The sequence below is a fragment of the Cryptomeria japonica genome, chromosome 3 (assembly GCF_030272615.1).
Source record: "Cryptomeria japonica chromosome 3, Sugi_1.0, whole genome shotgun sequence".
Taxonomy (NCBI): domain Eukaryota; kingdom Viridiplantae; phylum Streptophyta; class Pinopsida; order Cupressales; family Cupressaceae; genus Cryptomeria; species Cryptomeria japonica.
In genome coordinates this window covers 87,762,028-87,779,235 of record NC_081407.1, presented here as the reverse complement: position 1 = coordinate 87,779,235, position 17,208 = coordinate 87,762,028, and the positions used below count along the sequence as shown (strand labels likewise).

The following is a 17,208-nucleotide window of genomic DNA, read 5'->3' as shown; positions in this document are numbered from 1 at the left end:
AAAGAAGCCAACAAGATTTAAAGGTCATATAAATTGCCTCAATATCACAGAATATTTCGTCTCAAACGGTCAGCTTAATACATCTTTTTTCCGCCCTGTCTATTGAATTTTCTGCCATCAACTTTAGTGCAGACAGGAAGTTTTTCCGCTCGAGCAATATTCAAAACACTTAAAAATGTTCTTTCCTCATTGGGTGAATTTTCCGGATTGAAAATTGGTGCGGGCGGACCAATTTAACCAAAACCCACTTGATTCTGAGTAATTTCGAGGTTCTGAGGTTTTCTTCGGTTTTGCAGTATTTGGGTTTTCCTGGGTTCGGTTGAGGATTTCTTTTACGATTGCTGAGCAGCATTGCCTTACGTTCAGGCATCACTAATGGCAAGTGCAGGGACAAGCACCAGTACAATCGTAGATGATTATCCATACTTAGCCATTGACACAGAGTTTCCTGGGGTTGTTTTTAACCCTGTGGGCAGTTTCTAGAGTGATGCAGAATACAAGTACGCCGAGCTCAGAGACAATGTGAATCTATTGAAATTAATTCAATTGGGTTTCACATTTTCCGATAAGAATGGCAACTTGCCCAAATGTGGAACTAATCAGGAATGCATGTGGCAGTTCAATTTCAGGGAATTCAATAGCCATATTGATAAGCATAATATTTTTTCGATCGAGATGCTTAAGAAGTGTGGTATTGATTTTCAGAGCAATGAGCAATTTGGTATTGATTCCAAAGTTTTTAGGGATCTTTTCATGTCCTCTCGGGTGGTATTGATTCCAAAGTTTTTAGGAATGAGAATGTGCTGTGGATTAGCTTTCAAGGGAGATATGATTTTGGGTACCTGATAAAATTGCTCACAAACCAAGATCTGCCGAAAGATCAAACTGAATTTTTCAAGCTATTTAGGACCTATTTCCCTAAATCGTATGATATCAAGAATTGTTAAAACTTTGCAGTAAAGAGCTCCGTGGTGGATTGGAGAATCTTGGAAAACAAACTGAAGGTGGAAAGGGTTGAAACTAAGCATCAAGCTGGCTCTGATAGCTTGCTTACTTCACGTGTCTTTTGGAAGCTGCAACAGGGTTTTATTAATGGATCTATTGAGCCTCTTTCTGGTCTTTTGTACGATTTGGGTATTGAGCAATGAGAATGGGACCCCTAGTGCATGATTGTCCCTCTTTGTGTACTGCAATGTCTTTTGTATAGAGTCTTCTTTCATGCCATCTATTTTTTCTCATGATATCAATATACTTCAATTCTTTAAATTGCTTTTCCACCGAAACAGAGTGGGCTATTTTCTTGCCATTTACAATGCATTGTTGATTTAGTATCTGCAGTTGCAGTGCATAGTGTTATGTGATTCCTCCATTTTCTCTCTGTTAAGAGGTGGGCTACTCTGGTGGAACAAATATAACTCTTACAAGAAAAAGATGAGAAAATGTCTGCATATATACAAAGGTTAATTTTAAATATTTTGATGCAGAAGAACATGCATGGATTTCTTTTAGAGATTTAAGGCATGTACAGTCTTTAGTTATTGAGGAAACTAATTGTAGTTAAATATAATTGGATCTTTAGTTTCTCCGTGGTAGTTGTTTATTTTCAGTATAAGTTGAATTTCTTGGATATGAATGGAGTATGTATGTATAATGGAGGAAAAGATCAATTAAAAGATATCATTATGGAAATTGTACAATACTTTGGTGATGAGGAATAGTTTATATCATTAAATGTTTAGAAATTGCATACACATGGCTGCTTCTTTTATGCAAGGAGGACTGATGGAGTATATTGGTAAGTTTTACTTTTTGATCAAGACGTGGTAGGTTATTACAGCAATATTGTTCCAGTCCATCAGGTCATTTTCTAGTAGCTTGCTTAATTCATCTAATCCTTGCACATTGCTGCAGAGCTTTAAATTGGAATTATTTAGCATCACATGGTTTTAAGTCTGCTGGTAAAGGATTTGATGTTAAGTGTGTTTTTTTCTGAGATCAATTTTGGTCTTATTAGTGAAATACCTCAATTCTTTTTTTCCAATTCAGGAGCCAAGCAAGCAAAAATTACATATAGAAGGCAACCAGCAGGCTGCCAAAATGGGAGTAACAAATTACTTACAACTCAACAACAAGTCTAAATACATGAAAACAGTGCTGCTAAAATAGCACTTAAAATTTACAAACTACTTACAAAGGAGCAGGTAATTACATGAAGAAAATACACCAAAATGACTACGCATGCACTAAATAGTTAATTCACAAAGAATAGAATTATGCTCATACTGAACTTGCAAAACCTACTGCTTGATGTGCTGAAGCTGCTCCAAAATCCTAGGATTCTTCTTTAAGTGGAGAGTTTTATTTTGAAGTTTTCAATCATAAATTAGAAACTACTTCAAGTACCCAGCGTAAGCATCAATTCAACTGAATCCAGGCTGAAAAATAGTCAAAGATCCAAGGTAGCAGCATTTATAGCGTAACCCTGGGAGCCCAATGGTCTCTCAATGCCAGTCCACTTGAATGCTTCTCCTCTCTCACTTGGAGGTGTGAGCAGATAAAACGTTTCACCTTGAATAAGATCCCATCTGCAAATAAAGATGTTATGGCCAACCACTACAGTGAAATCAATAGATACGTGCCAATTTTTCGTCGGAAAAGTCTCTACAATGTTCAATTTATCTTGTCTATAGTCATATTCGATCAATCCCATACCAAAAAAGAAGTACAAGCGCTCAAACGCACTTACGAAGCACATACTCACACTTCTAAATCTGTTCTCCATAGTTTTCCAGCTTCTCGTGTAGGAATCAAAAACCTCAATGGTGTGGCAGTAATGGCCGTCGCCCATTACATAAAACTTGCCGTCAGCAAAAGCACCAGTAAAGTCGTCCATACAGGTGTTCATATCGGGGAGGAGATCCCACCTGTCCTCCTCCACATTGTAAACTGAAGCGCTAGCGACGGGATATTTGCAGTGAAACCCTCCACCCACATAAATAAGTCCACTTTCCTCGTCCACTGCGGAGGCAAATCCATCCTTCCATTCCGGCATTGCGGCACCCTCCCGCCATTTGGAACAAGCAAAATCATACAACAATAAACAATTTCCTCCACCGGAGCGAAAGATATCCCCAATCAAAACCAGTTTTTGTTTCACGACATGGCAGTGACAGTTGCCGTAAATTTGAGCGGGAATGGGCGGTAGACTTTTGTAGGAGTTCTTCTCCAGGTCGTACACCACTACTCTCTTCCAATTGCTGTCCATTTTCTGGAGCACACAAATCCGTTTCTCTGAAATCTGCAATTTTTTCCTTTCTTGATAAAACTGGGGGCTTTTCAGTGCGGCGTTCCAGCTTTTGCAGACACATCTAAGATTATGATGAGAATTAAACTCCACCCTTACCAGACATTCCCACCCAATTTCATCTGGAAGACGACCAAACAGAGATCCCTGCATTGCGATTAACAGAAAGAAACTGGTATGTGACTCAAAATTTGCACATCGATCTATAGCAAGAAGCTTCTGAATCTCTCTCTCTATGCTTTTCTTTTAATATATGATCTTTATATTTATATTTATATTTATAAGCGCTTTTTATCTCTTGATTTCTAAATACTTTCATATTTAGAACCACGCATATCATCTTTTTATAATATTTTTTTAATGCATGTCATGCCTCTCAAATTTTATATATATATATATGAAATAGCTTATTAGACTTCTATATTTAGGAGCCCGTGCTTCTTTATTTTAATGTATGTAGAAGCATGCATCTCAAATCTGGTAGTTTTTATATTTATAAATATGTATTTCAAATAGCTTATTTTAATTTTAAAAACTGTTTTTCAAGTTATATAGACTTGTTAAATTAAAAAAATTATAGAAAAATATTTTAAATATTAAATATCATTATTTTAAATAAATTTATAAAAAACGTGAGATAAATATTTATTTTATTATATGAAATAAAAATTAATAAAATAAAATATTTTTAATATAATTAAAAATAAATTTCTCGTTTATATAAACTTATTTTGATTATTTAAGTGATTATTATTTTATTTTGAAAACTTCATCAAGCAATACTTATACCATCTTCTATGTGTTCTCTGTATACATAAGCACAATCATATATAGATGCACTAAAGACTTAAGAATCAAATAATAAAGATGTAGATTTGTATTAGAAACTAGAAAGTTATCTTCAAATCATCATATTTTAAAAATTAAAAATACCTCCTAGAAATATTATTTTTAAAGTTATTTAATTTTACTAAGAATTTTTTTATTTCATTCAAGTTTTTTAATTTAAGAGTTATCCTTCAGCTATTTTATTTATTTAAAAAGTTCTTTATTAAATTCTATCCATTTTCATTCACTTAACTAAATGCTACCTCTAAACACTTTTTATTCCATTGTGGAGAAATATTAGTTTCCTTATATATTGACATCAAAGGTATTTTATTTTACTTACATTATTTAAATTTTATTTTAACAACTTTTTTTATCAATAAAATCAATACACGAGAGTCATAACCTTTGTACAAATGTTTAAAATTTAAAACTACATAATTTAAAATTACATTTGAAGTTCTCCAAGGGAAAATAGTTCCAACTTCCAACATATATGCTACATTACATCTTATAAACACAAACTAAAAAATAGGTTTTAGCTATTATATATAGTCTTGCACCATGGTAGAGGCTTTTCGATCACCAACAATGCCATCATCGGAGTCTAAATCATTAGAGATCCATAGAAAATTATTAGTGTGCATCTTAAGGGGTTGATATACCTACAATTCCTTTGGGAAAACAACTCCCTACTTTGACCCGTGTCGACAAGAAACTCCATTTTTACCCACTAATCAAATAATGAAAGGAACCTAGAGGTCTAAGAATGGTGGATTAATGAGAGGTCATTTCTGTTGTCTAGATGAAAGCCCAACCCAACCATTGTAACATCCAGAATCTTCTTTATGCTAGATCACACCAATGCAACTTGATAACCAACTCTACTATTACTTGAATTTTCATCTTTGACATCCATTGCATCCAACAAGATTATGACAAACATAAATTGAATGTCCATGTTGACCTTGGATCTATGAGTAGACGATAGAAAAATGTCATCAAACATCAACTTGATTGCATGAAACACTATCAGTGATTTTATAAAAAATATATTTTTCAATTGTACATCAAACACCTTCCCTCTAAAATATTTGATGCTTCTTACTATATAAGATGAATTTGAACCCTCTATTGCAAAAACTGGTTCTAACCACAAAACCCTAGATCCATTATGAAATTCAACAACACATCAATGAAGAACCATCTGTTAAAAAATTCAAGTTATGTTGTCATTGATGTCAATTTTTTTGGGTTGAATGTGGTCTTGTCTAGATATATAGTCTTGTAGTATGCAAACTACTCTTGGTGACAGGCGAGTTATTATTACATTGTCGTGCAACTACATGAAGGATTCTCTATTTTGTAATATTGATTAAGGGTGTCGTAAATTAGTGTTCTTGTCAAGTTTGACTAGTGTCTTAGTTGAGGTTATTATGAAAGATGATCAAAGATGTATGATGTCAATATGTCCTACTTAGTGTTACTGCTAAGTTTGATTATCTTAGTTGAGGTTGTGTAGACATTGATTGTCACGACCCTCTATGTCAGACCCTGCTATGAGCCGATATGGACCCTTTAGGTTTCAATACTTTTTTGAGATATTTTAGGTTTTATGGGCATTGGTTTATAAACTTACCTCAATTATGTTTATTGATGGATGCAAATTAACATAATAAACACTTTTCAAATCTTATGTATGATCATACAATGTAATTCAGTTAATATGTACAATCAACTTAAGATGTGAAAACATTATCTTTTTATAAGTAATTAATATTTCTTCTTCGATTAAAATTGTACTTGTGGAAAAAAATATATAATTTTCTTTTTTGCATTTATTTAAGTATCTATTATAATCTATTGGTGAAAGGAGTTACAAATTCAAAGTAATGAATAGAGGTGATGGGGACATAATCTCGCATGTAGAGTAAATTGAGGAGTTACAATTTTTTATCATTAAAGAGGCAATAAGTGAAATTTTATGGGGGAGGGGGGAGTCATTTTCGAATTCTCATATAAAAATGTGGGAGCTGGGGGGGCACAAAGGAGAATAGAAAAATGTGTTGAACTATGAAATTTTTATAGGAGTTTAGAAAATACAACACCATAGGAGCCCAAATAATCTCTGCAAGCTGAAAAACCTGTTACAAGGAGAAGCAAGGAAGCAAGTACAGAAAAACAAATACACAGAGAATATGTTCAAAAAGAGAGAGCTCAATATTCACAAAAATATGTAATGTGATTCTTACAATGAAAAGAAAGAACTCAACCTTTAATAGGTCAAGAAACCCTAAAAGGGAAAACCTAGGTTTGGACATAATAATTAATTAAAATAATTAATTATATGCACCTAAAGTTAGCTAAAGTGTAAAAGAGATAAAGGGAACTTAAATAATTAAACAAATAATGTTTAATTAATCAAGTAAATACCTGAATACTCTAACATCCCCCTTAAGCTAGACTTAGGGAGAAGCTAAAACCTAGAACAGCTACTGAAAGCAATAAAGATGGGTCTCGGCAACAAGGCCTAATCGGGTACCCAAATACAATGAAATCTCTATGAACTGGAGAAATAGAGAAAACCACGTGAGAACAAAACTCTACTCCAAAAAGAGATAAAAAGAATACCACTGAAGCATGAAGAACTTGCAAACTCTATCGAAGAATAACTGCTGATTTGAAGAACCTCCACTAAAATAGAACATGACCAGGTAGAGAAGACTATGATCTATATGAGTGCCCTCAAATGACATTACTCGAATTAGAAGGAAAACAAGGCAAACAACTGAAATCGAAATACAAATGGCATGAAAACACCAAAGCCTAAAGAGCTGAACAATCGAACCACAGAAGCATTAGAACCAATAGGATAAACCTCCCCATAATGCGGAAGTGGGAGAGGGATAGGAACACTAAAAAGGACAGCCAAGAAGAACTGCATGACAAAGAACTAGGAACATCAAAGGTGTTGAGACAAGTACATACTGTCATGGAAGGAACACTCACTTGACATACATCATGAGGTGAATGTCATGGAAGGAACACTCACTTGACAAAGGAAGATGGCAGACAATAGGCAAACATCAACCCCCTCATGGCACTTTATCAATAGTGCATGTACAACAAGGCACAAGAGGTGCAAGATTCCAAGTAAACAATGCATGATGGCACTTTATCTCAGTGCATTTACATAAATACAAGCTACAATGATAAAAGACTGGAAATAGAAACGAGAACCAAAATAGAGACATCCTACCTAGAGAAGAGATCCCAAGACCTGAAACAACCACGATATCCACCAGAGTGCTAAAAAGAAAAAAACTAAATAAAATATGCATGGAGCAGAATCTAGAAATAAAACTTAGATGGCTAGAAAGTACACAACACACGCTTTCCGAAAATAGAAATTTTTCAAAAAATGGAGGTCGGATGCTCATTCTATGGCTCCCGGAGTGCAAAAAATAGACCTCACTTTGACTGGAAAAAAATATAGCCAAATAGAAAAATTGGAAAAAATTACCAACACCATGAGGTTGGGCTCGGAACCAGCTTTCCAATGCCTATTCATTTTTGAAAAAACGACTCCATATGCCCAAGATAGAGCCAAAAAACCAAACCCCCCCTGAAAGAGGCCAAAAAGGAGGTCTAGTGGCTGGGCGGTGGTTCGGTGGCTAGTGGGTGACGGCCAGGTGGCGGCTGGGTGGCACCTTGGTGGCTAGGCAGTGGTCAACCAGAAAAAAAGATCGGGCGGCCCCACGGCCGCTAGGGTGGCGGGCTGCAGGTGGCAGTCGGGGAGCTGAGCGGCGCGAGGAGCGGAGGGCGGTTGGGGCTGAGCACGGCTGGGGAGTAGGAAGTAGGTCTGTCGGGGGCGCTGCAGTGGTGGTGGCCAGAGGCGGGGAGCCGAGGCCGGCAGGAGGCCGATGGCAGGGGGCTGGCAGGGAGCCAAAGGGCCGACGGGGGCCGGGAAAGCTGCCGCCGGCAACTGTATTGGGGCCTGCAACATGGCAAGGGCCCCATGGTACCCTGAGTACTGTGGGAACCCCCCCCCCCAAAAAAAAAAAACTTTTCTTGCCAAATTTTTTTTTTTTTTAAAAAAAAACCTATTCGCCTTTTGATTTTTTGGAAGATTTTTTTAATAAAAAAATCAAAATCCGACCTGCATGTCGTAAAAAGGAAAAAAAAAAATTTTGAAATTGTTTAATTCTCAAAATGTGTGCCAAGGCCGTATGGTCTGGATCTGGAGAAAAAATACTCCCAGAAGCTCAAGAACCAAAAATAGGTCGAATTTTATATGACCATAGGGGTTTTCGGGCCTTCTGAGCACGATAGTGAGGTCTATTTAGGCCCAAAGTGCTCAGAAAAAAAAGGTCAAACCCTAGGTACATAAAAAAATTCTTGAAACCCCAAATCTGCTTCCAATGCAAAAATTCTCAAAACAAGAACAAGTAGCAGCAGATCTGTAGCTATGATACCATATAGGAGTTGAGAAAATACAACACCACAGGAGCCCAAATAATCTCTGCAAGCTAAAAAACCTGTTACAAGGAGAAGCAAGGAAGCAAGTATAGAAAAACAAATACACAGAGAATATGCTCAAAAAGAGAGAGCTCAATATTCACAAAAATACGTAATGTGATTCTTACAATGAAAAGAAAGAACTTGACCTTTAATAGGTCAAGAAACCCTAAAAGGGAAAACCTAGGTTTGCACATAATAATTAATTATATGCACCTAAAGTTAGCTTAAGTGTAAAAGAGATAAAGGGAACTTAAATAATTAAACAAAAAATGTTTAATTAATCAAGTAAATACCCGAATACTCTAACAATTTTGGAGGGGCGATTTCTCTTAAAAAAATTGGAAGGGGCGGATGTATCTGGATCTTAGAACTCTTTGTCAGAAGCAAGATTCTACCTAGCACTATTTTGGAAATATTAGTCGTGATGGGTAAACGCGAAAGTGTGCGGGCGAAGGAACATACTACTTGGGGGTGACACTAAACCGAAATTTAAGTAAGTTCTCTACCACTGTATTTTAAAATATGTGCCTCTCTTTGTTATATATGAAGCATGACTATGATCTATAGATTTGTTTAGGATAATAGCTTAAATGTTCTTCCATTAACCTCGACAGCTATCATCAGATTCCTTTACTTTCCTTTTTTTCCGTATTCATTCTTATCAGGTTTTGTTAGTGACCTCCCTTTGTAATGTCCTGTCAATTCGATGGTTGTGCTTCGGTACTCCGAATTGAAAACCTATTAATTTGACAGTTCTCTTACCCTTCCCCTTAGCTTATTCATCAGTGCTCTCTCATTTCCAACCAATCATTAAAGTTGATAGCCCGTTATCATTCGATAGATAAACTATGTATATTAATTTTGTTAAATAGATTTCCTTGGTTTTGCCAAGCTTTTTTATCGACATGTTTTTATTTTCAAATGAAGATAATGGCCTTTCATATTCCACCACTTTCCCCATATTTGTAAGCTATCTATCTCTATCTATATAACAAGATTTTTATGTTCTTGTTATATATATATATTGTTGGCCTGAGTTTATTTTAGTGCGGTCTATGTGAACTCTTGTTGGGGACTTAGCTTAACCGACAGTTGTGGTACTATAAAATTCCTTTTGTGCTATTTGCACGTGTTCACTGTTAGGAGAGCTTACCGTCATTCTTTCTATCATAGCAACCTTCTTTAGCAGGATAATCGATTAATTATGACACTTTTATTTAGAATATAGTATGTAATTTCTTTTTGAGTGTCTTCTTGTGTGTGGAGGATTAATAGTTTCACTAGGTATAATTTTGACACCTAAAATGACTATGGATAGATTCTACTTTAATAATCTCATCTGGAATATTCTAATGTTTCAAGAAGAGAAAGTAGAGTTCTCTAAAATGCAATGTTCCTACCTTTGCTTTATGACTTTTATCACACACACACACACACACACACACATAAGTTAGTTGCCAAGATTTACGTTTAGCTATATAAATCTTAGATATGAGCACAATTGCTTAATTTAAAACAAATTCCTTAGGACTAACTATATATATAAACCCTTGCGAGTGGTTAAATTTGTAGTCACATAAATCGGATATTAGAATTATGAACCCTTAATGTTTTGAGAGGCAATGTCACTTTATGCTTGTAAAGTTATTGTATTATGGTACAAGTTGATGCATTTTTTATCAAACTCATATGAGGAAGGGAAAGGAAAACTAAAAAGGGATAATGTTTAAGGTAATTTGCTATCTTAAATGACTATGATGCCAAAATCATTTATCCATGTTGTAGCAAGTCTTGATCTTAAAGCTATAAGATAATTTTATACAATATTGTTTAAAAATCATATGTTATTTTTTAGTTTCCAATTGGATACAAATTGACTCATTTTGTATATGTCATTCTAATGAGTGAATTGGATCATTATCATTATGACCAATACCTTAATAATCCTTGCTATGTCAAGCAACGCATCAATCAGTATCATGTTTGACTTTGGTGATATTACAATATTTCCAGCCGAAGTGATCTTGAGAGAATGTTGTTAAGGTTCAACATGGATATCCTTGTTTTAGTGATATTAGAAAACTTCTAGATTATAATAATATGACATGTGAATTCTATTTTTAGAAACATAACCTTATGAGAAAGATGATAAATATTTGTTGTTAACTACTCATGGATAGTAACCAATATTAAGTTTGTCTTTTTAAAATTTAATGATAGAATATCAAGGTTTGGATCTCTAATTCGAGCTATACCTAATGAAATGGCAAGCATATATTGGATTAGAGTCCTTGTGAATATGTTAATATTGATTGTAGAACATCTCTATCCCTCTCTTATTTACAAACCGGAATTTTTATTACCACTCATTCTAGACTTGCACCATAAAATTTTATTGGAGATGTAAATGTTATGATATTGACTTGTGTGAGCCATTCACCTTAATTTACTAGTGGGGTCATTTGTTTAATTTCATTTAGTACCTAATAAATTTTATATTGAAACAATGGAAATGATTACATAATGTCCTCGCTTCACCTAAGTGGGTGGCAGCTGACGAGGTAATTGCTTAGGGTACTAGACCCTAGAAAGGGCTCCATACCCACTTTTTGCAATTTCATGTTAGGTGGTCTTAGATTGTTTTATGAACTATGATGTCTTTGTGCTTTCAAATAGGCAAGGCCATCTGTGATGAGCCCCTAAGACATTAGGTCTGGCCCTTAGGTCTTGTTTTTTGAGTTTGTCGTACCTTTCCACTAATATACATATCATATTTGTCTTTGTAAAATTTGTAGATATCTATTGTATAAATGATTAAGTTAAAGTACTGATATGATTTTTATGAGGATCTCATATCTAATAATTATTGGCCTTGTGTTGAACATCTAGACAAGTTCTCTTTAAGTGATCCTAGAATTTCTTACTTTTCATAACTACTTTTTACCATGTATTCTACAAGTATGTGGTATTCTAATGCTATTCCCCTAATTAAATTCATTTTGCCTAACTAACTTGTTATCTAGCTAGATAATTTCACAAATATCCTCTAGTCTACTTGATACAAAATGTTTTTCCCAATCGTCATAAAGATTTTTTTTTTTTTGACATATCTGTTAACAATGTTACTTTTCATAATCAAATGCTTGTGAACTTTAAAAAGGATTTTTTCTTTATTTTGATTGGTTGTTGTTAAAATGTTTATTCACTTGTTAGTTATTATTTTAAAACATGGTCTTCCTATAATTGTAAGCAGGACCTAATAAAATACCTTTGAAGCCAATATATAGGGAAATTAGTATTTCTCCATATATAGAGAAACTAGTATTTCTTAAATAAATAAAATATCTAAAGGGTAACTCTTAAATTAAAAAACATGAATAAAATAAAATAATTCTTAGTAACTGTATATGGTGAAAATGGATAACAACAATATTGAAAGGCTATAATGAATTCAACCACAAAACCCTAACCTAACAACAACAAAGATCCACCATAACATATGAAGATTACCTAAGACAATGCAAATCAAATGAAATCACAAAGATGATACCATCACATGTCCAATAGGGTTTGGATCTCCATTCTTCCTATCTCCATTGATCTTGCTTGATATATTTGCTCTCAGATTTTATGTGTGCACAAGAGCTCAACAAAGAACGGAAATGTAGTTGCAAGTAGGATCGCATATAAAAGTGCAAAGGCATAGTGTAGCCAATTGATCAAGTAGTCAGGATGCATCGTTAGGGTTTGACAATGAAGGAAGCATCTCCTTATATAGAAGACACCATATGAAATGGATGGATAAGATTGAGAGGTGTAAAAGAGGTCAGCTATAATTAGAGGGTAGGTAAAGAAAATAATAAAATAATGAAAGAGGTAGGTACTGTAGGAATTAAGAGATGAATGACATGTGTCATGGGTAGAAAAGGTTAATGAATTAATTAAATAAATAAAGATTTATTTAATTAATAGAAGAAGTGGGATAATTAAATAAATAAGATCTTCTATTAATTAAATAAATAAGATATTTATTTAATTTAGGAAAAGGGATAATTTAAATAAATAAAAGTATTTATTTAAATGAGAAATAAGGCTAGAAGAGGATAAATGAATTAGTTAAATAAATAAAAATTTATTTAATTAATAGAAGAATTAGGCTAAAGTAATTAAATAAATAAAGATATTTATTTAATTAGACATGACAATTTTAGGTGTCTACATTTTGCCCCTCTTTGAGACAATGCAGTTTGTCGCAATGTTTCAAAGAAGATAAGATGAACTGATACAAAGTTGCCCCAAGATGGGAATGATATGCTCCCTCGAGAGATTGGATGAAAATGTCTGAAAAGATCGCAGACAATCTCTTGATAAGAAAGAAAGGCTAGAATGGACTGACAAGATAAAGTGACAGAGTCACGAGATAATGAAGACTGACTCGGGAAATGAGGGCTAGGGCTAGGTAGTCTATAAGATAGACCACGAGAGGAATACATCCTCATTATCATCCACACATCCAAGAGATTAGAATGCAAAGTGAGAATAGAGCAGCAGCAGTCAGCAGCGATGGCATTGGTGCATAGATTCGATCGCGTTCGCCGATATCAGAGGCTAGCAGATGTAGGAGAGCCGATAAGTATCACAAAACCTCCTTGTACTTTGTCGCATTAATTGTTGTCATAAATGCATGCTAGGTAGTGCAATAAATGTGCTTTAGGATAATGTCAAAAGATGTCAAAAATGTGTAGGCACGTCTGCGTTGGTGCTAGGCGCGTCTAGGTTGGCTAGGCGTGTCTGAGTTTTTGCCAGGCGCGTCTATGAATTCAGCAGTGTCTATGTCAAATGCGAGCGTGTTTGCATTGTGCAGACACGTTTGTGAAATGTGGGCACGTCTGTGTAGGACAGGCACGTCTATGTTTTTCAGACGCATTTGTGCAGTCTATAAGCGCGTTTATGTCATGAAGGCGCGTTTATGTCTTCAAGGTCAAATCGGCAGTTTTGTGATGAACATACACTGTCGATTGGATAAGCTGCTGAGTGGATACACTCAAGAAGGTCCTCTAGGGAAGACTAGGATAGCAGATAGGGCTAGAATTGACAATTCCATGATAGAACATATGTTGCCAATTAGGAAACTACTCAAGAGGATACACTCAAGCAGAGGCCCTAGGATAGGATAGATCGAGGCACTTTGTGATGAACAGTGAGTACCAAGACATAGTACTTTGTGATGAACAAGGAGTACCAGTAGGAGCAACACTTTATGATGAACAGGGTGTGCAAAACACGTAGTACTTTGTGATGAACAGGGAGTGCAAAACATGTAGTACTTTGTGATGAACAGGGAGTACCACTAGGATAGAAGTAACACTTTGTGATGAACAGTGAGTGTCACTATGATAAATAGCAACACTTTGTGATGAACAGTGAGTGTCACAAGATAGATAGCAACACTTTGTGATGAACAGTGAGTGTCACTTTGACTGACATGATTGATTTGCTTGACTGTAGGAGTATTTGTCTATGCTGGAGTCACGGGAGAGATTCCCATCGACTCAGAGGTTACAACCAGAGCTGACATTCGAGGACCGAGCTGCTATTGAGGTTATGGGTCTACAATACATTTTGTATGTGCCTGAGTTTCAGGCAAACATGGGTTTGCTGACTGTGCTAGCTGAGAGATGGCACTCTAAGACATGCACAATCCATTTGCCGATGGGTGAGATGACAGTCACCTTAGAGGATGTGTACAGGATACTACGGATACTGATTGATGGGGAGATGATACCCTATGATCGAGACGGAGATAGGGATGCACTGACACGAGTGTTCCAGGATCCTGGACTGGAGATGAGAGCAGGACACGTGTCATGGGATACCATGACAGCGACAGGACTAGCACTACCAGCAGTGTTAGGAGGAGTGATCAGTGGGTTCCTATGTCTAGACAGGGCGACATGGGGGTTGGTTGTAGGCTGGGGGAGCACCTTGGAGACGCTAGTTACACAGCACACCAGATATGCATGGGGACCGTGCATGCTAGCACACTTGTATTATGAGCTGCATCAGTTTGTGTATCATGGATCTGTAGGATTGAGCTGTGGAGTTACATTGCTGCAGGTGTGGGCATATGAGCATCTGTCGGTTACCCAACCGATACATTTTAGGGGCAAGGGTCATGGACGCAGCTTTGTTCATCTTGTACAATATGATTACATCATAGCCACGGATTGGCAGGTTGGAGCATTGGTATTGAGTCCTGGATGAGATCAACACTATCATATGGAGGTCGTACCAAGAGTGTGAGCAGTGGGAGGATGATGCAATGGATCTGCCATACACATTCAGGAGCAGATATTTGATTGGGCGAACACCCTATGTACTGGAGAGGCAGTTAGTGGACAGGGTATGCAGGCAGTTTGACCATATTCAGTGGATGCCACGGGGTTCCGGGATGTATGCTCAGATAGTCAGGGATCAAGCACACTTTGGGCCGTTGTTATCATATGATCAGGTCATGATGTAGCTGGTAGAGATGGTGTCGATGCCATGGGATATGTGGGAAAAGATTGAGGATGCAGGTATGGATGCAGAGTACACTACATATTGGGCTGAGCATCCCTTTCCACGATTAATAGACCCAAGGGAGCCTCTAGATGGAGATGGTGGGGGGAGAGGCCGATAGAAGAGATGGTGTGTAGTTGGAGAGAGAAGAGTTGCTCCACAGAGAGAGGGTGGGGAGGAGAGATAGGCTCGGGTGGTGAGGGGTCGCGGTGGATTGTCACTACAGGTGCCAACAGCACAGGGTCCTAGATAGGTGCCGAGATAGGGGCAGAGGCAGGTACAGGCAGAGGTATAGGCACAACCACCAGTACAGGGAGAGCCATAGGCAGAGGCACAGGGGGCCGAGGAGGAGGAGGATGAGCTGCTTGAGCTAAGGGAGATCTGCCAGGGATAGGCAAATGAGATCCAGGACTGGGAGAGGGAGACAGCTAGGCTCAGGAGGTGACTGAGGGACACAGAGCATGAGCGGGATTAGGCTATCCAGTGCTATACTGAGGCTGAGACAACACTCAGGGCTGGGAGGTAGGCAACAAAGGACACAGGGGCTGGATATGCCTATGTTCTGTGGGTAGGGGAGGAGATAGGTTACTGGAAGGACCTATACTACAAGGCAGTGCCACCAGAGCAGCGGGCGACGAGCTTCCACAAACCATCGCGAACAGCAATGGCTACAGGAGGGAGCCAGAGGAGACAGGCGTCCAACGGTGGGGTTATGGGTCCTCCACCACCACCAAATAGAAGGGGCAGGAGAGATGATCCTGGGGCAGGTCCTTCTAGGGCTTAGACTCCATCGAGGCCAGGCAGCTCCGAGGGAGGGAGTTCATCATAGCCTTAGAGGGCTCCCTATGTATTAGTTTTGTACCATTTTGTATGATGGTGTAGACACCTTCGAGTGATTTTGTAGCCATTTGTATTTTGACATCATTATATCATGACACTTATGATTATATATATATATATATGAGATGATCATCCTTGCAGCAGCTATATACATGTGTACCTATGTGATGAGATGTTTCATGATGTGATGCTTATGATATGGATGCAAATATGTACATGAGGAAATGCAATATTTTTGTTCTTTTATGTTTTTAATATGTTATGCAAATGCAAATGTGAATGTATGAAATGCAAATGAATATGATAATGTAAATGATGAGATGCATGATGAAAAGGTGGAATGTGCTAATATGTGTTGTGTGCAAGATGTGATGCAATTGTGATATCTATATGTATGTATGTATGTATGTATGTGGTAATGCAAGTGCAACTACATGAAATGCAAATATTTTTGGTGTGTCATTATACTCAGTCATGTGATAGCAGGCTACACGGACTCAGGAAAGATGGTGGAAGTCAATCAAGAAAGGGGGATGGAAGATAGAAGATATGAAAGTGAAAGAGCTTCTTGTGCGTTATCATCATTGAGCTTTATTATGGCAAATAGGTTATGAAAATCGAGGTATATGTTCAACCAAGAAATTCATTGTACCTGTTTGCATGGAGATAAGACAGTCACAAACAAGGAATGACCCAGTTCATACTAGACTCACAGTGTCCTCATATCCTTGGACCAGTCATAGCATTACAAGAGACAATCCACAAACAGCAAAGAAAAATAAGTGATGATACCCCATCCTCGCCTTTCTAGTCAAAGACATCTTGGAGATAAAAATCTCTAGTCAGAGACATCCTGGAAAAGCTAAAAGACATGTCACCAAAAGATAAAATCAAAATAAAACCAAGACTCGACACCAACATCCACTGAAGTCCTCAAGTTTAGTGTCTCTTGTCACTTGTATAAGTCTATTTGATTATGGTCACAATGTTTACTTTCACAAAAAGGATAGATAGCACTGAACCATAATGTTGTCTGAGTCTGCTGAAAGATTTGATTTGTTGAAGCCTATTGTTGCTATTGTGTCTCATCTGAAACTGACTGAATCCATGAAACTAATACTTTATTGCAGAGAAGACGGAACTTTATTGCGGAT

General features: G+C 36.8%; 1 protein-coding gene across 1 annotated transcript; it reads right to left on the bottom strand.

The window, feature by feature from the left end:
• Window positions 1-2,446: 2,446 nt before the first annotated feature.
• LOC131054590 (F-box/kelch-repeat protein At1g80440-like) lies at window positions 2,447-3,457 on the bottom strand. Its single transcript, XM_059217160.1, has one exon. It carries the CDS (start codon window positions 3,455-3,457, stop codon window positions 2,447-2,449), a length of 1,011 nt encoding a protein of 336 aa, XP_059073143.1.
• Between the last annotated feature and the right edge of the window lie 13,751 nt (window positions 3,458-17,208).

What these genes read in the sequence shown, in the direction of transcription:
- LOC131054590 (XM_059217160.1), bottom strand. Translation starts at nt 3,457, where the DNA reads ATGCAGGGATCTCTGTTTGGTCGTCTTCCAGATGAAATTGGGTGGGAA.